General features: G+C 57.2%; 2 protein-coding genes across 2 annotated transcripts; one reads left to right on the top strand and one right to left on the bottom strand.

The window, feature by feature from the left end:
• The first annotated feature begins 79 nt into the window (after window positions 1–79).
• LOC136524818 (zinc finger protein ZAT5-like) lies at window positions 80–1,261 on the top strand. The gene has a single exon (XM_066518062.1). It carries the CDS (start codon window positions 172–174, stop codon window positions 1,033–1,035), a length of 864 nt encoding a protein of 287 aa, XP_066374159.1. The 5' UTR covers window positions 80–171; the 3' UTR covers window positions 1,036–1,261.
• Window positions 1,262–16,629: 15,368 nt separating this feature from the next.
• Window positions 16,630–20,378, bottom strand: LOC136519575 (signal peptide peptidase-like 5). Its single transcript, XM_066512959.1, has 14 exons — window positions 20,010–20,378; window positions 19,730–19,888; window positions 19,522–19,633; window positions 19,220–19,339; window positions 18,904–19,055; window positions 18,639–18,821; window positions 18,354–18,388; window positions 18,076–18,232; window positions 17,943–17,996; window positions 17,746–17,838; window positions 17,516–17,658; window positions 17,367–17,437; window positions 17,172–17,255; window positions 16,630–17,053 (listed from the first exon to the last, which is right to left on the bottom strand). Exons 1-14 carry the CDS (start codon window positions 20,136–20,138, stop codon window positions 16,935–16,937), a joined length of 1,611 nt encoding a protein of 536 aa, XP_066369056.1. The 5' UTR covers window positions 20,139–20,378; the 3' UTR covers window positions 16,630–16,934.
• Between the last annotated feature and the right edge of the window lie 2,698 nt (window positions 20,379–23,076).

Below are 23,076 nucleotides of genomic sequence, written 5' to 3' on the forward strand. Positions count from 1 at the left end.
CTATAAACCAGGGTTATTTTTGGTCGTGGATGGATCGGAGCTAGCGGCCGGCATCTCCGATCCATCTCTCTCCTACCTTTATTATTTGCAAGCACATAGGTATATAATATAGATGCTCAAGGAGGAGGAGGAAGAGGAGGAGAGGAGAGGAGAGAGAGGCGCTCATCTATCATGACGACCACGCCGATGTCGGTCCCGGACTACTCCACCGGCGGCGCCATCGTCTCCTGCGCCTCCGTCGCCAAGCTGAAGACGCAGCGCAACAGCAAGCGACGTCGACACCACTGCTCGTCGCCTGCCGCTTCATCCTCCTCCTCACACAGCAGCAGCACCACCACCACACAGAAAGAGGAGGAGGAAGACGAGGAGGAGGACATGGCCAAATGCCTCATCCTCCTCGCTCAGGGCCCCGCCGCCGCCGTTGAGCCAGCAAGAGTAATGCCGGCACCGGCACCGGCACCGGTACCCGCCCGCAGGCCAAAGAGCACGAGCCGCAGGTTCTTCGCCGCCGCCGAGGCCGGAGGTGGCGTGTGCGTGTCGTACGAGTGCAAGACGTGCAACAAGTGTTTCCCCTCCTTCCAGGCCCTCGGCGGACACCGCACCAGCCACAACAATGATAAGCAGCAGCAGCCGCGACGGCCGGAGGAGGCGGCTGCTGCTGTCACCACCACGCTTAGCCTGCGCACAGCTGCAGCGGGGACCGACGCAGCAGCTGCAGCGGCGACGAGGCCGGCGCACGAGTGCTCGTCATGCGGCGCGGTGTTCGCGTCCGGGCAGGCGCTCGGCGGGCACATGAGGCGCCACCGGCCGCTCACCACCAGCTCGTCGGCCGTAGCGACGCCCGACAGTGTGGTCACCGCCACGGGGACGGGGGACCAAGACAGTAGCAAGCTGCTGCAGGAGGGCACCATCAACCTGGAGCTGGACCTCAACCTGCTGCCAGCGCCGTCGACGGAGCAGGAGGTGACATCCCCGGCAAAGCCGCCATGCCATGAACCAGCAGTTCAGTTGATGCATGCTTTGTCTCGCCACTAGCTAGCTAGCTTCACCGAACCATCGTATCCATGGCTGCTGACGTACGCTGACTCCAGTTGACGACATGGGGAGGGAGGGAGCCAAGCTAATTTACTACTGTAATTATATTAATTTTTGGAATTTATACATTACAACCTCTGTCCCAAAAAAAACTTTGTTTTAGTTAGTTTTGTCTTAATTCAAACTATCTAAAGTTTGACCAAATTTATACACCCAAATATTAAGGTATACCGATCTAGTATCATAAATGTTAGCAAATTTCTGTATAGATTTGGTAAAACTCAACTTGACCTAGGACAAAACTAAAACATCCAGTTTTTTTTTGGGACCAAAGGGTGTATTATATTATCCACCCTTTTGTTTGTCTTACTTGTACATGCACTTATTACTGCTTGCTACAGTACAGATGGCAACCAACATTATTGGCATGTTGCCATCTACACTAGTTATTATATATATACACATCACACACACATCAGACACAGGCATGATAACCCAAACTGATGATATATAAACCAAGCTAACAAACTATCTGTCGGATACCGTGAGAAGGGGTACCCTAAGCAAGACCCAAAAAACGATTGCTTAGACTTCGTAAAGATCGATACCAGCCAAAACGCTGCTGGCCTCGGCCGATTCTCCGACTCGCCCGAGGCCCGTCACCAGCGAGCCTCGGCCGATTCTCCGATTCGCCCGAGGCTCCCTCACCACGGGTCCCGGCCGATCCCCCGCCAAAAGCCTCGGCCGGGCCACCGACCCTCCGTCTCGCGCATGGCGGGCTCGGCAGCACTCCGCTACCTCTTCCTTCTCCCGTTCCTCTGGCAAAACGTCGTGTCGCGTCAACTCAGCCAACTGCTGCCCCTGACAACAGCCGCGTGCCCGGCACAGTACAGCAGAATGGCCGATGGGACAGGAGGCAGGACTGGGCAGGGGTTACCCGCCACTGTACTAACCACCGTGCACATAGGTTGACGCCCATGCCTCACTGTGCTGCCAACTCCTACACCAAGGACGACGCGGTATGGGGAGCCACGTCTGGGCTACTGTGGCCTCGAAATCAGCACCCAGGGCCAATAACTCCCCCAAGGCCTCGACAAGTTTGCCTCACGGGCTCGGCAGCCTGAGGGTTCATGACCATCGAGCCCCCCACGATGGCTCGGCCTCGGCATCTGCAGAGCCGCTGTTCCCTACGACGTCATTACACGGTGACCAGCACGTCGCCCGCCATGTCCTGCATCACGCCATACTGGAGCCCCACGACGGCACAGTACGGCGAAGTAACAGACCAGCACGTCAGCACCCTGCCATCCACGATGGGACTGTGCAGGGGTTACCGGCTACTGTGCTGCCTAAACTCCTGCACCAAGGACGAACACGACATGGGAAGTCAGAACTAGGTTCCTGTGACCTCGGGACCAGCGAACTGACCGAGATCCGCCTCGCCCGAGACTCCCGATAGGGCCTCAGGCGAGCTGGCCACGCTCCGCCTCGTCCGAGGCTGGGCTCGTCCCGCAACCTCGTCGCCTCCGCCTCAAAAGCCGCTCTGGCAAGCTGTCGCATCCAATCAATGCGTCCAACCGCGCCCACTACGTAAGCCACGATCGGCAGCACACCGCGACAGGAGCGACGGGACAACGGTCAAATCACCTTTTTACCATTCCTTGCTGGCAATACAGGGTACCATATCCTGTAGACGCACGTTCCGCACTGATTCCGCCTAAATCAACTACGACGATGGCCGCCAAGACCCCACATTGCCGTCTGCAAGGGCCTCGGCACAGCAAGCCTCGGCGCGGCGGGTCTCGGCCTCGGCACAGCGGGTCTCGGCCTCGGCACAACCGACCACAGGAGTCCCCAGGCCTCGGCACTTCACCAAGTCAACAAATGTACAGGAGCGCAGCAGGTCGCCAGCCTGGAGGCCATACCGACTAGACACCGACGGGAACTCCCACGACGCCGCGCTGCTCCGGGGAGCAGAACACGTCAGCAAATAGTAAACTTCTCATGTACTTCTGGCTTCCTCCTTGTGGCTATAAAAGGAGGTAGCCGGTGCCATTTGTAAGGAGGAACGGGCAGGAAGACGAACACACCGATAGAACCACACACTTCTACGCTGTTTGAGAACAACGTCTCAAACAGCCCGCACCACCCTCGCCGAGACCTGGGGCTAACTCCCCTCTCTCACCTAGCTTGTAACCCCCTACTACGAGCACTCCGGTGCAAGGAATACAAGATCGATCTCTCAGACTGGACGTAGGGCCTCGATTGCCCGAACCAGTATAAACCTTGTGTCTCTTTGCATCACCATCCGGGATTAGGGGCACGCAGCACAAATTCACTCGTTGGTTGAGGGACCCCCGGTTCCGAAACACCGACAGTTGGCGCGCCAGGTAGGGGCCTCTGCGTGTCAGCTTCGTCATCCTAGCAAGTTCCGGATGGCAGACCACATACGACCATTGCGTCTCGGCACCATAGTTTGGTTCGGGAGCCTAGAGTTCATGTCTCTAGGGCATGAGTACGACATGGTGCTCCTCACTCCTCGAACCCCACCGTCCGACGACGAAGTCGCGCCCCGGCAGCCCAGGCGCAGGCGGCGCCCGGGCGGCCGCTCTCGCCACGCTCGCCAGGCACGGCGCGAGCAAGGCCACCCCGACGCTACGCGAGCCCGGGGCGGCACGCCACTCCCCGCCGATATCCTACGACCAGCTGTTGGTACGGGGTCCCTGGCTGGGGACCTGTCTGACCTGAGCCTGGACAAAGGAAAATCGCCGGTGGCTTACGGCGATGCCCAGTCGTCTAGCCCCGCTCCGCCACTCCCTGAAGAGCCGACCCCGGCGGGGCAGAATATGGAGACGGCCCCGTCCCCATACCCCTTTGGGTTGAGAAATGCCACCACCTCTTATGCCTACGCTTACGCTGCCGCTCACGAGCACCCCTCGGAACGCCGCCAGCGCTTCGCTCTCGACCTGAGCACCCACTCCGACCCCTCGGACGAGGACGAGGCGTGGCCCGGGGTGGATTTCTCCGAACTCCACAACCCTGGGGCTTTGCGCCAATTCTTGGCCGCAAGCGACTACTGCCTCGGCTATTCCGACTCCGACGACGAAGGGACTTATGATCCATCCCGTGAGTGCTTCCACGTCGGGCTCGGGATGCCAACGGCGGGCGAAGAGGAAGAAAGGACAGGCAACCATTCACCGCCCCGGGCGGGGGCGGGTGATGCCACACCTCCGCGTCTCGTAGCCCCGGCAGCACGGAACGAGAATCCCGTTCGCGGGGGGCATCGTCGCCCAGACCTGGAGCAGCTCCGCGAGCTTCAGGCCAAGGTCGAACAAGACCGACTCCTTCTGCAACAGCTCCGGGACACTCTCGAGCAGGAGCAGCGAGGGCGCGGTGAGGGCGGAGGAGCCCGAGGGAGGGCCCGCGACGTCCATCACCGCATCAACGACAACGAGGGGGGAGAGCCACCCCCGATCTTTAACCGCGCTAGCCAGAATGTCGCAGCTGCTGCGATGCTGGTCCGAGCAATGCCCGAGCCCTCCACCACCGAAGGGCGACGGGTCCGCGGAGAGCTCCGCGACCTCCTCGAGACCGCAGCAGTGCAGCAGGCCGAAAGTTCCGCCTCCCGCCGGCGCGGAGGCACTTCGGAGCAACCCACAGCGCAACCTCGAGGGGGCCAGGATGCCTCGGTCCGTCCCGAGGCCGCTCGCGCACCGACGGTCGACAGGGCCCCCTCGGTGCGCGACCGACTTAGGGACCAACGCGAGGCACAGGGCAACCACGAAGTAGTTGGCAGGCGACGGCGCCACGACGACGGAGCCGCCCGAGGCTACCACCCACACCGAGGCGGTCGCTACGACAGTGGAGAGGACCGCAGTCCTTCCCCTGAGCCGCCAGGACCTCGGGTCTTCAGCAGGGCCATCCGCGTTGCTCCTTTCCCCGCCCGGTTCCGACAGCCGGCCAACCTCGCAAAGTACAGCGGCGAGACCAACCCGGAACTTTGGCTCGCCGATTACCGCCTGGCCTGCCAACTGGGTGGCGCGGACGATGATCTGCTCATCATCCGCAATCTCCCTTTGCTCTTGACGGACTCGGCGCGAGCCTGGCTTGAGCATCTCCCCCCCTCGCAAATCCACGACTGGCGCGACTTGGTTAGGATCTTCGTCGGGAACTTCCAGGGCACTTACGTGCGCCCTGGGAATTCCTGGGATCTTAAGAGCTGCCGCCAGAAGCCGGACGAGTCTCTCCGAGACTTCATCCGGCGCTTCTCCAAACAGTGCACCGAGCTACCCAGCGTCGGTGACTCGGAGATCGTCCAGGCTTTCCTCTCCGGCACCACTTGTCGGGACTTGGTCCGAGAGTTAGGACGCAACGTCCCGCGCTCTGCCGCCGCGCTCCTCGACATCGCCACCAACTTCGCCTCGGGCGAAGAGGCGGTGGGGGCCATCTTCCCCAACAACAACGCCAAGGGGAAGCAGAAGGACGAGGCCCCCGAGGCCTCGCCCACCCACGTCCCTAAGAGAAAGAAGAAGGGTCGCCCGGGGAAGCAGGAGGTCCTCGAGGCCGTTCACGTCGCCACAACAGATCGCAGGAATCCCCGAGGCCCCCGCGGCCCCGGGCTATTTGACGACATGCTAAAGAAGCCCTGTCCTTACCATCAAGGCCCGGTGAAGCATGCCCTCGAGGAGTGCACCATGCTCCGGCGTTACTACGCCAGGCTTGGGCTCCCCGACGACGATGAGGCCAGGAAAAGGGGCGCCGGCGAAAGGGACGGTGATAAAGATGATGGGTTTCCCGAGGTACGCAACGCCTTCATGATCTTTGGCGGACCCTCGGCATGCCTCACGGCGCGCCAGCGAAAGAGGGAACGCCGGGAGGTCTTCTCGGTCAGGGTAGCCACCCCCCGGTACCTCGATTGGTCTCGGGAAGCAATCACCTTTGACCGGGATGACCACCCCGATTACGTTCCAAACCCCGGGCAGTACCCGCTTGTCGTCGACCCAATCGTCGGCAACACCCGGCTCACCAAAGTACTCATGGACGGAGGCAGCGGCCTCAACATCCTCTACGCCAACACTCTGGAGCTCCTGGAGCTCGACCAATCACGGCTTCGAGGAGGTTCCGCGCCCTTCCACGGCGTCGTGCCAGGGAAGCGCACACGACCCCTCGGACGCATTGACTTGCCCGTCTGCTTTGGCACTCCATCCAACTACCGTAAGGAGGTCCTCACCTTCGAGGTAGTTGAATTCAAGGGGGCTTACCACGCCATCTTGGGGCGCCCGTGCTACGCCAAGTTCATGGCGATCCCCAACTACACCTACCTCAAGCTCAAGATGCCAGGCCCCAACGGCGTCATCACCGTCGAGTCCACGTACGAACATGCATACGACTGCGACGTCGAGTGCATCGAGTACGCCGAGGCCATCGTGGAGGCCGAGACCCTCATCGCCGATCTCGACCAGCTTGGTAGCAAGGTTCCCGACGCCAAGCGGCGCACCGGGACCTTCGAACCCGCGGAGGCCGTCAAGTTCGTCCCAGTCAATCCCACCGTCCCCGACGGTCGGGGACTGAAGATCAGCACCACCCTCGACAGCAAATAGGAGGCCCTGCTCCTGGTCTCGCCCCTCGGAATACACATGCGCTACATGATCCGACTTCACTTCGCCGCCTCCAACAATGTCGCCGAATACGAGGCCCTCGTCAACGGCCTGCAAATCGCCATCGAACTTGGAGTACGACGTCTCGACGTACGTGGTGATTCGCAACTCGTCGTCGATCAGGTGATGAAAGAGTCAAGCTGCCATGACCCCAAAATGCAGGCATACTGCGCGATGGTACGTCGTCTGGAGAACAAGTTCGACGGTCTCGAACTCAACCACGTTGCACGAAAGTTCAACGAGGCCGCGGACGAACTGGCAAAGATGGCGTCGGCACGAACCCCGGCCCCTCCGAACGTCTTCGCCAGAGACATCCACAAGCCATCCGTCGACTACGCCTCGGCGACGGAAGAGGACCCATCGGCCGAGCCCACCGCAGGGCCCGAGGCCCCCTCTGCCGCCGAGACCCCGCCAGCCGAGCCCGAGGCCATGGCGATTGACGCAGAGCCTCCCAAGGCCGACCAAGGAACGGACTGGCGAGTCCCTCTCCTTGATCGCCTCGTCCGAGGAGAGCTTCCTGCTGACAGAACCGAAGCCCGACGGCTTGCGCGACGCGCCAAGACTTACGTCCTCTGCGACGGCGAGTTATATAGGCGCAGCCCATCTGGTATTCTCCAACGATGCATCACCACCGAGGCTGGCCAATCCTTACTTCGGGACTTACACGCGGGAGTCTGCGGGCACCACGCGGCGCCTCGGACGCTCGTGGGTAACGCCTTCCGCCAAGGTTTCTATTGGCCAACAGCGGTGGCCGACGCCACAAAGCTAGTACGCACCTGCGAGGGATGCCAGTACTATGCTCGACAGACGCACCTCCCGGCCCAAGCCCTCCAAACCATCCCCATCACATGGCCATTCGCTGTGTGGGGACTGGACATGGTTGGGCCTCTGCAGAAGGCACCCGGGGGCTATACCCATCTGCTGGTAGCTATCGACAAATTCTCCAAATGGATCGAGGCTCGTCCGATCGCTCAGATCAAATCCGAGCAAGCGGTGCTGTTCTTTACGGATATCATCCACAGGTTCGGGGTTCCTAACACCATCATCACTGACAATGGGACACAATTCACCGGTCGCAAGTTCCTAATGTTCTGCGACGACCACCACATCCGGGTGGCCTGGTCGGCCGTAGGGCACCCAAGGACGAATGGCCAAGTAGAACGTGCCAACGGCATGATCCTACAAGGCCTTAAGCCAAGAATATTCAACCAGTTGAAGAAGTTTGGCAAGAAATGGCTTGCCGAACTCCCGTCAGTCATCTGGAGCCTAAGAAATACCCCGAGCCGAGCCACGGGATTCACACCGTTCTTCCTGGTCTATGGAGCCGAGGCCATCCTCCCCACTGACTTAGAATACGGCTCCCCGAGGCTACAGGCGTACAACGAACAAAGCAACCGCACTGCCCGCGAAGACGCCCTCGACCAACTGGAGGAAGCCCGAGACGTCGCGCTGCTACACTCAGCCAGGTACCAACAAGCCCTACGACGCTACCAAGCCCGGCGCGTCCAAAGCCGGGACCTGAAAGTGGGCGACCTGGTGCTGAGACTGAGGCAGAGCAACAAGGGCCGCCACAAGCTGACCCCACCCTGGGAAGGGCCGTATATCGTCGCTCAAGTGCTGAAGCCCGGGACCTACAAGTTAGCCAACGAGAAGGGCGAAATCTTCACCAACGCTTGGAACATAGAACAGCTACGTCGTTTCTACCCTTAAATTTCCAAACGTTGTTTACATTGTTTCTCGAAATACAATAAAGAAGCGTTCTTTAGTTGTTATAATCTTTCGAGGAACCCCCTTATAGACAAATCGATTGTATAGAACCTAAGGACCGAAAGATCGTCTCAAAGGCGAAAAGGCCGGCCGAGCCGTGAGAACGGCCTATGCCTCTGGGCTACGGCAGCTCCCTCACCACCGTTTCGCCCAAAGGACAGCTTAGGTTCCGAGGAAGTTCTTTGCAGAGAGGTTGTCTATCGATAGGGGCTCGACGTCACTATAACGCAATAAGGGAGACTCGGCTCTGCCTCTGCAAAGTCGAGCCTCCCTCGGGGCTAAAAGGGGGAACCCCCCTAAGTCCCGGACACCATTTCTCAACCGTTTTCCGAAAAATTTCCACGCCAAACTCTCTCGCGCTCCGACGGGACCTTCGCAAGAAACCCAGAGACCAAAAGCTTGTCTGGAGGCCAAAGGGCCGGCCGAGTCGTGAGAACGGCCTACGCCTCTGGGCTACGGCAGCTCCCTCACCACCCTTCGCCGAAGGACGGCTTAGGTCCGAGGGTTTCCTTGCGGGTTCCCAAGATCGAGACAGAGGGCACAGGCTCGGAAGTAGAACAGGAAAACGATTAAAGAACACACATACGCAAATACTTTAAGGGCCTCGACGGCCACAAAAAAACGTCACGATTCGGCAACTAACTCAATCCAGTTACATGGCCCCTTTTGGCCCAGGTCAAAGCTCAAGGATCGGCGGCTGGCGCGGGAGGGACCACCTCTTCTTCGAACAGCTTGGCCAACGCAGTGCCAGGCGCCTCGGCCGCCTCCAACAGCCTCACGACCTCTGCATCAGCCTCCTCGTCATCTTCTGGCAACACATAGCCGTCGCTGACGGCCTCGAGGTTGATGGCGTAGTGCGAGGAGACGACGGCCAGGGCGCGCTTGACACCCGTGTGCAACGCCCCTCGGAGTCTCTCGCGGACGTAGCCGCTCAACGCAATCAGGCGGCTCCCAAGGGAGCTAGCTGATTGGACCTCCTCGACGTCCAGAGCCTCGCAGGCGGTCCGGACAGCGCTGCGCAGCGCCTCGTGCTCCCGGACCTCGACATCCAGCGCTGCTTGCGCTGCGACGGAGGCCTCAGCCGCCTGGGAGGCCTCTTTCTCCAGATCTACGTCGCGACGAAGGGGTCAGGAGTCAAACGCGAACCAGAGCAAATGGAGCGAGGAACATGGTCCAGCGGAACTTACCCTCGGCCTTGCTCTTCCAGGCTGAGACCTCGACCCGAGAGGCCTCGGCCGCCTTGGTAGCCTCTGCCAAGGCGACTTTCGTCGCCTGATGCTCGCTCTGCTCCGCACCCAGCTGCCCAGGCTGTTTCCTTAGCAGAGGCCGTCGCTTCCTGGGCCCGAAGCCTGAAGGAGTCTCGCTCCTCCTCCAGTTCCTTGATCTTGGCCACCAGAGGGGCGGACTGGTCCTTAGCCGCGGCCAACTCGGCCTGAATGTCAGCACAACGAAGGCGGAGGTCCTCCACTTCCGCACTCCGCGCCGACAATAGCCCCTGGGCATCGGCAAGCAGGTCCTTTTGGCGCCGGAGCTGGTCCCAGATATCCCTCTCATTTCGCAGGAACACCGATTTCCCAAGGGATCGGGTCTCGAGCTCCTAAGGAGGCAAAACAAAAAACACACGTCAAACACTGCGAGGGGGCTCGGAGAGAAAACAACGCGGCACGAGAAAGGAAAGTACTTACCCGCGTGACACCGGGCAAGTCCTGACCCATAATAGTCATCGCTGTCTGCAGCGACCGCACTGCCAGTTGGCGGTACTGCTCGAGGGTGCCCCAATGCCCCCCCTCTGCCGTATCTTCAAGGGCGAACACGGGCTCCCCCTCGGGGTCAGCCCGGTTCCGCCAGAAAACACGCGGGAAGTTCCACCCGCGAGGCTCGGGCCGTAGCCGGACAAGAGCCGAACTCCCCTCAGCGGGATCTGGGACTGGTTGCTCCGCGGTACTGGCCGCCTCGACGTCCCGCCGCCTCCTTCCCTCGGGAGGAATCATCAGACGAGATTGTCTGAACCAGGGGCGGCGCCAAAATTTGCCCCGTCTCCACCTCCATCGCCTCGGTCTCGACGAACCCAGGGGCTCTGGCCTCCGCCATCTCTACCTCGATGGCCCCAGCCTCCTCCGCCCCAAGACCCACAACATCGCGAGGCATGGGCTCCTCCTCCTCCATTCGCTCCGCGGCCGCCTCGGCCCCCTTTTCCTGGGCAGCCGCCTCCTCCGAAATAGCTTCGCCCGACGCCGCGCCGCGTCGCACGCTAGCCTGCGCCTCCGCTGCCTGATGGGCGGAGGAGCTAACGTTCACCTTGAGCGCCTTACGGGGCGCCAAGGGAGGATCTCCCACCAGAAACGTCTGGCTGGAAGAAAAGACATTCCCAAAGTCAGCATGCAACCAAGGGGCAAGCAAGAAGTACTACCAGAGAAGACGCTTACCGCGAACGGGGATGCAGCCGCTTCGACACCGCCAGCCTCCTCTGCAATGGCGGCGGTGGTAGCAGCAGCGCGGCCTCGGTGTCCACCAGTACCAGCTGGCCTCCGTCGGACCCCGGCACCTCCTCGACCCTTCGCGGAGATAATGGGGTCGCCCCCACCGTCACCCGCTCCACCTCCACCGTCGAACCCATCGGGCTGACGGCACGCTCCTCCGACGCCCGCGCCTCGGGTGTGTCGGCCTCGGCCCCGGGACGGGCCGCCACTGGCCCCGGGACACCTCCTCCTCCTCCTGGGGGCGTCAGGCTCCTTGCCGGCGCTCCGGGAACCATCTCCCTGATGTCGGGGAGGTGCTCCAAGCAGGCCGTCCCCACCTCGCGCCCGCCGCCGTCGCTCGAAGAATCCGACACCGACGACGAGGGAGACGGTTCCAACGGGAGACCGTCGAGTTTCTGACGCCGGCGACGGGCGTCCAGCTTTTCGCGCGCGAGGATCTTCTTCGTGCGCTTCGCCTCCTTGGCATCTTTCTTCTTCTTCTCCTCCTCGGCACGCGCCCTGTTCACGGATCGCCGCCGGGCGTCCTCAGGGAACGGGCGGCGGGGAGCCTCGCACGTCTCTTATCCCCTGCGGGAACGACAAAGTAAGACAACGGACAAGAAGGCCGCGAAAGCCTCGGCAACATCCGACTTACCAGTGAAATGTACCCCCGCGACGGGCGCATCGGGAACGGCATCAAGTCACCGAGCCTCGGCTTCCCGTCCACCGCTTCTCTCACCCGACGCAGGGTCTCGTCGTCGGTAAGGGCGAAGGCGGACATCTTGACACCGACGATCGAATCGCCCGGGGTCATCTCGAATAGCCGCCGCCGCCGGGCCATCAGCGGCAACACCCTCCGGCGGTGAAAAGCCGCCACGACCACGGCCGCCGAAAGGCCGTGGTCACGTAGCTTCCCCAAGGCCCTCAGGAGCGGTTCCAGCCTAGGCTGATCGGCCTTGATGACGCCGTACCCCCATTTCTCTGGTTGACTCTCTACAACCCGCCCGGTATAAGGGGGAAGTCCTCCGCCGTCGTTGCGGAGGTAGAACCAGCCGTCATACCAACGACGGTTGGACGTTGACAGCTGGGCCGGGATGTAGAGGGACTGCCGGTCTTGGCGCACGTGAAGGGTGCAGCCGCCGGCCCTCTGCGCCTTCCGAGCCCCCCTCGTTCCCCCCGGCTTGGTGGTGAACGTCGCTCGGAACAAATGGAGCCACAACTCCCAGTGGGGAGCGATCCCCAGGTACCCCTCACAGACGGCGACGAAGATGGCCGCCTGCGCGATGGAGTTGGGGCTGAAATTCTGGAGCTCCACGCCATAGTAGTGTGGGAGCGCCCGCATGAAGCTATCCACCGGCGACCCGAGGCCTCGCTCGTGGAAGACGACGAAGCTCACCACGTAGCCGTCGCGCGGCCTCGGCTCCGACTCGTTCCCCGGAGCAATCCACTCCGGCTCGTCAGGGTCGGTGATCGGGCGAAGAAGACCGGCCTCCACGAGCGACTGCCAGCTTCTCCTCGGTGACGTCAGACCGCTCCCAGGGATCCGCCGGGAGGATGACGGGACCACCTGCCATTGCGCGGTGGGGAACGCTGCTACGGCGGTAATCTCTCTCTCTCTTTCGTTCGGTCTCTCTCTCTCTCGCCCTTCTCCTCCCCGCTCTATGCTCTCAACGACGGCACGGAGGCAGCAAAAGCGAATGCGGAAAAGGTAAGGAGGGGGAGGGCGAGGCTGTTTGCGTATTTATGCAGGGACGAGTCGAAACCGACCGGGCGACGAAATCGGGGAAGTTTCCCCCAGAAAATCCGCTGCGGTTACCCAGATCCGATCTTACCGCCCACGCGCCCACTCCCTCATTAATTGCGGGTGCAGTTACGTCCCGTCGGCTGAAGCCACGTCGCGTCCAACCGCAGCGACAACAGGCGCCGTTTCACCTCCCCAAAAAAGCCGCCTCAAAAGGCGCGCCTGCCGTTGTTGGCCGTAGGGAGAGGGATAGCCCCCACCCGATTCCTTTCAGGCAAAGGAACTGGGCACCGAGCCCGCTACGGTCCAGGGGTTCGAAGGCTGGGCCCCTAGGGGTTTCGACAGCCGCCCCAGGGCAACAGAGTCAGGGGCGACTACGGGCGAGCCTACGCGAGGCCGAGCCCCAAGCAAGCGAAACGCTTGGGACGCCCTGTGTTGCGTCCGAGACCGGCAGGGAGGTCTCCGAATGGGATCCCACCGTAGGGAGGCACCGAGCCACCGAGGCCCAGCGAACGGCCTCGGTACCCACTAGAGAAACCCTCCGGTACTCTTGGAGCGCGTCTCCGGACCGCTAGCCGACCCCCAGCGAACGGGGTACGGGCCTCCACTCGGACTTACCCGATAACAGCTCACCGGAAATGCCGTTGCTCGCGCCCACCGAGGGTAGCATGGCATCTTCCACCCCTCCTTCCGAGCGAAAAGGAAGCGCGAGGGTCGAATAAAAAGTCAGGAGAATCCCTGACGGCCCTCCTGCTCCGCGCAGAGGCTAAGGGACTCTTCTGCAGAACATTGCCGAGGCCCAGCGACTTGGGCTCGCACACGAGGGGGCTCGGCAAAACAAACCCTCCTTCCGAGCGAAAAGGAAGCGCGAGGGTCGTTCAAAAAGCCGGAAGAACTCCTGACGGCCCTCTTGCTCCGCGCAGAGGCTAAGGAGCTCCTTCTGCAAAGGACGCCGAGACCCCGCGACCTAGGCTCGCACCCGAGGGGGGCTCGGCGGACAGACCCTCACGCGCGAGGGGCGAACCAAAAGCCAGGGGACCTCTGACCGCTCTCTCGCTCCGTGCGAGAGACTCGGGGGCTCCTCCTGCAACTTTGCCGAGACCCAGCGGCTCAGGCTCGCACACGAGTGGGCTCGGCAAACAGCCCCCCGTCCGAGCGAAAAGGACGTGCGGGAGACGGACAAAAAAGTCGGGAGGACCCCTGACCGCCCTCTCGCTCCGTGCGGAGGCTCGGGGGCTCTTCCTGCACCCAAGATAAAAACAAGCGACCCGAGCCCGTTACGGTCCAGGGGTTCGAAGGCTGGGCCCCTAGGGGTTTCGACAGCCGCCCCAGGGCAAAAGAGTCAGGGACGACTACGGGCGAGCCTATACGAGGCCGAGCCCCAAGCAAGCGAAACGCTTGGGACGCCCTGTGTTGCGTCCGAGACCGGCAGGGAGGTCTCCGAATGGGATCCCACCGTAGGGAGGCACCGAGCCACCGAGGCCCAGCGAACGGCCTCGGTACCCACTAGAGAAACCCTCCGGTACTCTTGGAGCGCGTCTCCGGACCGCTAGCCGACCCCCAGCGAACGGGGTACGGGCCTCCACTCGGACTTACCCGATAACAGCTCACCGGAAATGCCGTTGCTCGCGCCCACCGAGGGTAGCATGGCATCTTCCACCCCTCCTTCCGAGCGAAAAGGAAGCGCGAGGGTCGAATAAAAAGTCAGAAGAATCCCTGACGGCCCTCCTGCTCCGCGCAGAGGCTAAGGGACTCTTCTGCAGAACATTGCCGAGGCCCAGCGACTTGGGCTCGCACACGAGGGGGCTCGGCAAAACAAACCCTCCTTCCGAGCGAAAAGGAAGCGCGAGGGTCGTTCAAAAAGCCGGAAGAACTCCTGACGGCCCTCTTGCTCCGTGCAGAGGCTAAGGGGCTCTTTCCGCAACATCGTCGAGGCCCCGCGATCCGAACTCGCACCCACGGGCCCGGCAAACACGATGAAAACGCCTCACTCGAAAAAGAAAAAAGCCCCTGAAGAAGTGAAATCACTCCTCCAGGGCCTCGGGGGCTACACCCGGCGGGTGCGCTCGCGCGCACCCACCGAAGCCTCGAAAACAAAAACACCATCCCGACAGGAACTATCAAGAGTCAATTCTCGTCAGAACCTCAGGGGGAGCGCCTCCACTCCCCCCAAGGCTCGGGGGCTACTGTCGGATACCGTGAGAAGGGGTACCCTAAGCAAGACCCAAAAAACGATTGCTTAGACTTCGTAAAGATCGATACCAGCCAAAACGCTGCTGGCCTCGGCCGATTCTCCGACTCGCCCGAGGCCCGTCACCGCGAGCCTCGGCCGATTCTCCGATTCGCCCGAGGCTCCCCTCACCACGGGTCCCGGCCGATCCCCCGCCAAAAGCCTCGGCCGGGCCACCGACCCTCCGTCTCGCGCATGGCGGGCTCGGCAGCACTCCGCTACCTCTTCCTTCTCCCGTTCCTCTGGCAAAACGTCGTGTCGCGTCAACTCAGCCAACTGCTGCCCCTGACAACAGCCGCGTGCCCGGCACAGTACAGCAGAATGGCCGATGGGACAGGAGGCAGGACTGGGCAGGGGTTACCCGCCACTGTACTAACCACCGTGCACATAGGTTGAACGCCCATGCCTCACTGTGCTGCCAACTCCTACACCAAGGACGACGCGGTATGGGGAGCCACGTCTGGGCTACTGTGGCCTCGAAATCAGTACCCAGGGCCAATAACTCCCCCAAGGCCTCGACAAGTTTGCCTCACGGGCTCGGCAGCCTGAGGGTTCATGACCATCGAGCCCCCCACGATGGCTCGGCCTCGGCATCTGCAGAGCCGCTGTTCCCTACGATGTCATTACACGGTGACCAGCACGTCGCCCGCCATGTCCTGCATCACGCCATACTGGAGCCCCACGACGGCACAGTACGGCGAAGTAACAGACCAGCACGTCAGCACCCTGCCATCCACGATGGGACTGTGCAGGGGTTACCGGCTACTGTGCTGCCTAAACTCCTGCACCAAGGACGAACACAACATGGGAAGTCAGAACTGGGTTCCTGTGACCTCGGGACCAGCGAACTGACCGAGATCCGCCTCGCCCGAGACTCCCGATAGGGCCTCAGGCGAGCTGGCCACGCTCCGCCTCGTCCGAGGCTGGGCTCGTCCCGCAACCTCGTCGCCTCCGCCTCAAAAGCCGCTCTGGCAAGCTGTCGCATCCAATCAATGCGTCCAACCGCGCCCACTACGTAAGCCACGATCGGCAGCGCACCGCGACAGGAGCGACGGGACAACGGTCAAATCACCTTTTTACCATTCCTTGCTGGCAATACAGGGTACCATATCCTGTAGACGCACGTTCCGCGCTGATTCCGCCTAAATCAACTACGACGATGGCCGCCAAGACCCCACATTGCCGTCTGCAAGGGCCTCGGCACAGCAAGCCTCGGCGCGGCGGGTCTCGGCCTCGGCACAGCGGGTCTCGGCCTCGGCACAACCGACCACAGGAGTCCCCAGGCCTCGGCACTTCACCAAGTCAACAAATGTACAGGAGCGCAGCAGGTCGCCAGCCTGGAGGCCATACCGACTAGACACCGACGGGAACTCCCACGACGCCGCGCTGCTCCGGGGAGCAGAACACGTCAGCAAATAGTAAACTTGTCATGTACTTCTGGCTTCCTCCTTGTGGCTATAAAAGGAGGTAGCCGGTGCCATTTGTAAAAGGAGGAACGGGCAGGAAGACGAACACACCGATAGGACCACACACGTCTACGCTGTTTGAGAACAACGTCTCAAACAGCCCGCACCACCCTCGCCGAGACCTGGGGCTAACCCCCTCTCTCACCTAGCTTGTAACCCCCTACTACGAGCACTCCGGTGCAAGGAATACAAGATCGATCTCTCAGACTGGACGTAGGGCCTCGATTGCCCGAACCAGTATAAACCTTGTGTCTCTTTGCATCACCATCCGGGATTAGGGGCACGCAGCACAAATTCACTCGTTGGTTGAGGGACCCCCGGTTCCGAAACACCGACACTATCTCCATCAAATACAACTTGCTTACATAATCACTAGTAATTCACAAATCAGTCAAATGTCTCGACCAAAATACAACTTCTTACTGACCATATATTGCCAGCAGGCAACACATTTAGTCACTAGTTACTAGTATATTTGCCGGAAGGAACTGAGGTCACGGCAGTGGCACCCTTGCTGGTTTTTACTGACCGTCGACGCAGGGTCAGGGAGCATGCATTCTGACCCAGCAGTGCCTCTGGTTAGTTTGGGGTCGTTGGCAGCAGCGGAACATGCATATGCGTGCACACTCTCTCTGGTTCTCCCCTTGCCCACAGGTTCGGCAGCTCCCCTCTCTTCCATCCAAGAGCGATCAAGGTGCCTGTACCAACAAAACACATCCACGCATACACATCAGCCCAACGCAATGGCCTGCTTGGACATTCATAATCTACATATATATGCATCCAATAGAGTCTCAAGCTAGCCATGTCCATTACCAAGAGTGAAGGGCACGATGTACAGAAGGGCAGGTTGGCCATGCCCATCCATCAGGTTCAGCGCAACATATGTGATTAAAAGTCCTGATTATGTGGCCACAGAAGAAATAGCCAGTTAATGTCCACAAGGGAAAAGAAAATATGGTTCAATCTTCTGCCTGCTGCGCAGACTAACGCTCATCCACTCAAACGTACCAGAGCCATAGGCCACCATTGCCCATAAAAAGTAACCAGACCGAAAGCCCTTCTTTGCAGCAAAATCGTATCTGAACAGCAAACAATTCAACAGAAACTTATCACCCGAATTCACATGAAAAAAAAGCCAGGTTGCGGACTAGACTTACCTTAGCGCGAAAGCAACTAAAAGACCAGGAAGAAGGATATCACCAAAGCCAATGATGCTGTATCCACCCCATGGATCAAACATTCGCGGGATTTTTAGCAGCATGGGCACACCATCCTCGTCAGTCTTGTCGCCACGTGCAACCTATCAGAAGAAACCAAAATGTTATAATCAGCAAATTCAGGATACCATCGACCCACCAAATATCAGAATCCCCTTTCACATGCTTACCACAATCATCACACTCTCATGAAACCACCTCTTGGAGATAAACACCCAGAAGATGTCATACAGGAAGGCACAGCTGAGAAGAACTGAACCCACCTGATCATGGCAACAAGGTAAACAAAACTCGTACCTCAACTATTATCAAGAAAGGCTGTAGCAAGAGAAAGCAGAAAGACAAAAATCAAGAGCGGTTTGAGTACCTTGAGGTTAGGTACTCTGACAATTTGGATGACTGTAACTATCAATGCAATACCCTGAAAGTGCGGAATCTGGAATCAGTTGATCTCACAACTAAAATGGGAGGCATCGAATACTACAGATGGTGACACTCACCAGAATGTCTTGCCCAATCCAAGCAAAGGGAAGCTGGCGAAAAACAGCCCACAGAACAGCAAATGCAACGCAAAATGGGCAAACTGCCAGAGTAAGATGTGAAACAGCTCCAAGGAATGGTACTTTCACAAAAGATTCTGCAGCAGGTTTAAACCATCTGAAAGATTCCACAATTTAGTCAACATTAGTATTTGTTTAGTGGAAAAATTCAGCTTGGCTGTCAAGGGTCTTGAACAGAATGGTTGACTGAAACAAATCCCGAAGACAATCCACTGTACCTTGATAACAGAGCCACCAAGCATGTTTGCAGACCCTGCATAAACAAAAACAAAGGCTTTACCTCAAGAAAGGAAAAGTAGTAAAGGATTAACTCCAACAACAGTTCGCTTAGCGATCAACTAGCAAAGCAGTTTTGGTTCAGTGAACCAACTGCAGACCATCCTGTTAGGCTGTTTGCTTCAAGGTACTTGTACCATGAAATAGAGAGTAAGAGCAACTAATTTGATAACAACATGTATTTCGAAATTATGTTTCCGTAAGTAAACTGATAATCAGAAATGCACCTCTACACCTCCGATGCAGAAGATTACCACCAGTAGCTCCACAAACCAGTAAGACATCAGTTTGTAAAGCATTATTAAGAAGCATGACGCAACCACCACAAACATTATCGCAGATGCCACGTTGATATCTACCATGCCACTAGAACCTCCGGCCTCAACATTCAGTAGGCTTTCATGGCCATCCTTAACAATAAGTGCATTTGTCAATACATCATTTTTAGTTGAAGCTATATTGGAGCAAGTGTCACAGCGTAGAGATCAGAACCTTGAGGAGCTTCTCTTGTTCAATAACTGCTTCTCTAGCACTCCATGCTGACCAGTAGGAAGCACCAAGCACTGTGCCAACAGCCATAAGCCATAGAAACACCTCTGCAGTGTCGACTACAGGACGATCTGGAGAGTACAGCTGCACAGAAACTAAGGAAGAGACAAGGATAAGTCAGTAGTACATGGTAAGCTATTTCAGATAGAACAAACAACCAAAATACATAAAGGTGAAGGAAGGGGCAGTTAAGTGTTAACACCCTTATGTTCCACATGGAAATTAAAATGCTGGTGACAATGGTGAGTTAACATTTTACCTGCGTTACCATCTGTAAGAAGTGTATGTAAAGCAGAACCCGGATCTTTTGGCAGGAGAACTGCAGGTATATTTATGTCAAGATCGGTTTCATTCTTTTCACAGACCATCTTGTACAATTCTGTAGAGTAAATGCATGATAGAATTAGTGAAACCAAATACTGATACAAAGATGTTTTTAATATCCTAAATACGTAATGCAAGGTGATGTTGAAGGAACATGGCTAGGATGATACATAACATTTTTTACAAGAAGCAATGCCACAAGTCATAGATAGGGAAACAAGACAACGCTGAACGCACCGTGGACATGGTTTATGATTACTATAGCAGAAGCACCAGCAGCTTCAGCAAACTTTGCTTTCTTTGTGAATTTGCACTTGCCCCTTTGAACCAAAAGAACATCTCCAGAAACCTAGAACGAGGATGAAGCATTTAGTGGACGGAATCATTGGGCAGTTGGAAGACAGGCTGCAATAACTTGAAGTTGTGGTTGGATAAAAAAAACCACCTTGTGTTTTGGAGGAGAGCAGCAGTCCATAGGGTCTGCCAACGTGAGTTTAGTTCGGTTTGCGTGCTTCTCCTTGGAGACGATTTTTGGACCAAAGCGAGCACCAACACCAACAAACTCGCCATCCTCTTTGCCATTGACCCAGCTTTGCACTTTTACCTTGACAAGTAGCAGGAAGAAATCGAAAATCTATTTCAGTACTAAACTGAAGTGGTGGGTGCAGCTGCTTTAACTAGGTGTGGGTTGGGGTTGGGGAAAGACGAAGACTTTCTCATCTAACCAGGATGAAATCGTTGGAGCATCCAGGGATCTTGGGTGCCTCGTCGTCGTGGTGGACGATATCACCGCCGGCAGCTGCCCCCGCCAGCGCCGACACCGTGAGCAGCGCCAAGACCGCCGCGGTGGCCATCTCCTCTCCCTCTCTCAAACCACCCCCAAGAGCAAGAGCAAGAAGCCTGCTTTGACCCTCGCCGGAAATGGAAGGGGATGGAGACGACGGACGACGGACGGTGACAGGGGAATCGCCGAATCGCCACCTGCCCCGCCCAGTGCCCTCCTCCGTTTGGGATTCGGGGGTGGTGGTGGGTTGGGTTGACTCGCTTTCCTTCTTTTGGGTAAGATCGGGTTCCTTCTACTCCACGGTCTATCTCCACTCCACCACTGTCTCTCTCTGTCTGTGTCTTGTTCACTCCAACCTCACAGTCTTTCTCATCTCCCATCTCCTGTTTTTACCAATGATAAATTATCATGATAACAGACATAAAAAATAGGAGAAATTTCCAGTGTGTCATTAAAAAAAATCACAATGCTCTATGTGTCTCTGAAAAAATTCAGCGGTCTTCAGCGCCACCGCTTTAACTTTTTTGTGCCCTCCATACCACTACCGTCAGTTTGGGTTCTAACGCCATCGGAGTGCAGGTGTGAAAAGTCGAAAATACCCTTAAGTCTAAATATGTCATTAATTTTTTTAAGCATCTTAACGACTTCAAATGAAAAAACTCAAAACTAGAAAATTGTAGATCTCATCGAGATCTATAATTTTTATATAAAAATTATCTTCATTTAATTCCGCAAAAAATATGATTTGATAGAAAAATCATATCTTTTTTGTTGCGGAATTAAATGAAGATAATTTTTATATGAAAATTATAGATCTCGACGAGATCTACAACTTTCTAGTTTTAAGTTTTTTTTTCATTTGAAGTCATTAAGATGCTCAAAAAAATTAATAACATATTTAGACTTAAGGGTATTTTCGACTTTTCACACCTACAGTTTGACGGCGTTAGAGCCCAAACTGACGGCAGTGGCATGGAGGGCACACAAAAGTTGAAGCAGTGGCGCTGAAGACCGCTGAACTTTTTCAGAGACACACGTACCATTGCAATCTTTTTTAATGGCAAAAAAAATTATCCCTAAAAAATACCTAATGTCTGTCGCTGTCTCTATTCACTCCTGTTTTTACCCTAATAAATTATGAGTGTACGTAAAAATTACCTAAAATTACCTTCTATGTGTTAGTGTCTCTGTTCACTCCCGTCTCAGTCTCTCTTGTTATGTTGGGAACTACTATTTTGACTTTATGAGTTTGCAGATAACTTGTCTTCTAGGGTTGATCTAAAACTTTTTGTCATCACCAATAACTACACTACCTTCACTCTTAATAAAAACATTTAATAATCTATACATACGACAGTGCTATTCTACGCCCTAGGTGTATAGAATATTATTATCGGTAACGCCCTCGATGTTACACTATAAATCATTTACTCAAACACTGCATGAGCATCATATTTATGTGTTAATGTATGTAATATAGGGTGTAAATCAATTTACGTAACTTAAAATGACCAACGAAAATGCATAACGAAATGCTGTTCGTGACATGAAATTATCAAGTACAAATGTTCGTAAATTTTTATTAAACAAAAATACTATAGAACGTATGTAGGGAACTTTAATAAAGTTAGAAGTACAAACCTTGTAGATGACGATGAAATACCTGCGGTCGAATAATGAATTCACTAGCTAACTGGTCTAATAGGTTGGAAATTGACAGCCTGTTCGGTTGGCTGGTTCGTATCGTTGCTGGTTCGTGAAGAAGTACTGCTGGCTGGTTTGTGTGAGAGAAAAATACTGTTTCAGCTGGAAATTTACGATCGTTTACGATAAGCCACAGCCAAACGAACAGGCTGTGAATTTGACGCGAATCCGATTTAAGACTTAGTCGATTTCGTAAGTCTGAGAAATGGTTTGACAAAGCTATGTTTGATAATTTTTGTAGAGTAATTGTGTTAGGAGTGCTGTGGTTTTAGGGCTTGTTTTAGTAGCTTAATATGTCCTCTTAAGAATTGCATAGGTGGTTGGGCGATTAAATCAACGTGTTAGACTTTTCGAACGCTTTAAAAATCGTGCGCAGCATGCTCTTGGCCGGTTTCAGCGACTGGGTGCGTTCACCGTGCCTCAGCACTCGGCGTTGCAGCGCCGGCTTGTCCAGCGCGCGCACCGCCACGCAAGCTCCGCGTCGCCACTGCCGCGCCCAGGCACGCGTTGCACGAGCAGAGCACGCACACGCCCGCGCCGCGCACCACGGTGTTTACGGGTCGCTGGGGGCCGGTTGGCCTGGCCGCTCTGCTTGTCGCTATCGTCATGGGCCCGATGCCCTGGCCAGGTCCGCTGCTGCCTGCCTCGTCGTGTCACTGCCACCGTCCCGTCACCGTGCTGCACCGCGCTGTCACCGTCGCGCCACAGCACGCTGTCGTCGCGTCCGCCTGCGCCTCTGCGTCGTTGTCATCACGAATTCATGCACGTGGGCTTGCCGAGGTCACGCGCGTGTCATTTCACCATTAACGGCGCCACGACCGCGCTGCCACCGCCCGCACGCGGGTACTCCCCCCTCCTGGCTGCGTTGGCTCACAGTGCTTGCGCATGTGCGGGCGCCGTGTCCCGCCAAAGCTTGGACAAGCAGCTGGACCCATCCCCTTTTTCCCTCCCTCCTCTGTTGTCCGGGCCAGCCAGGCCACGCCATTAATCCGACATGGATGGGTCATGTCTCTTCAATTCGGTGCGCTCCTGACTCCGTCTTCGAGCCTGCTAGCCGACCAACCCCGCACCGTGTCCAATCGCGCCTTGGCAAGCTCTAATTTGGAGCCAGGTCTTCGCCGTCGTGCCATTAAAGGCTAAGCCCAACGTTGCCGTGGGCACTACCCACCCTATCATCCCGAGCCAAATTGGCTGCACCCCCAGCCCCGCATCGCAGTCCTCCTCGACGTGCGCACCTTAGCCGCGCCCTCACTGCTTCCCTCGCGGCGCTAACGTGGACGTGCCTAAATGGCTCACCGTCGCCT

This window comes from Miscanthus floridulus, chromosome 18 (assembly GCF_019320115.1).
Source record: "Miscanthus floridulus cultivar M001 chromosome 18, ASM1932011v1, whole genome shotgun sequence".
Lineage (NCBI taxonomy): Eukaryota > Viridiplantae > Streptophyta > Magnoliopsida > Poales > Poaceae > Miscanthus > Miscanthus floridulus.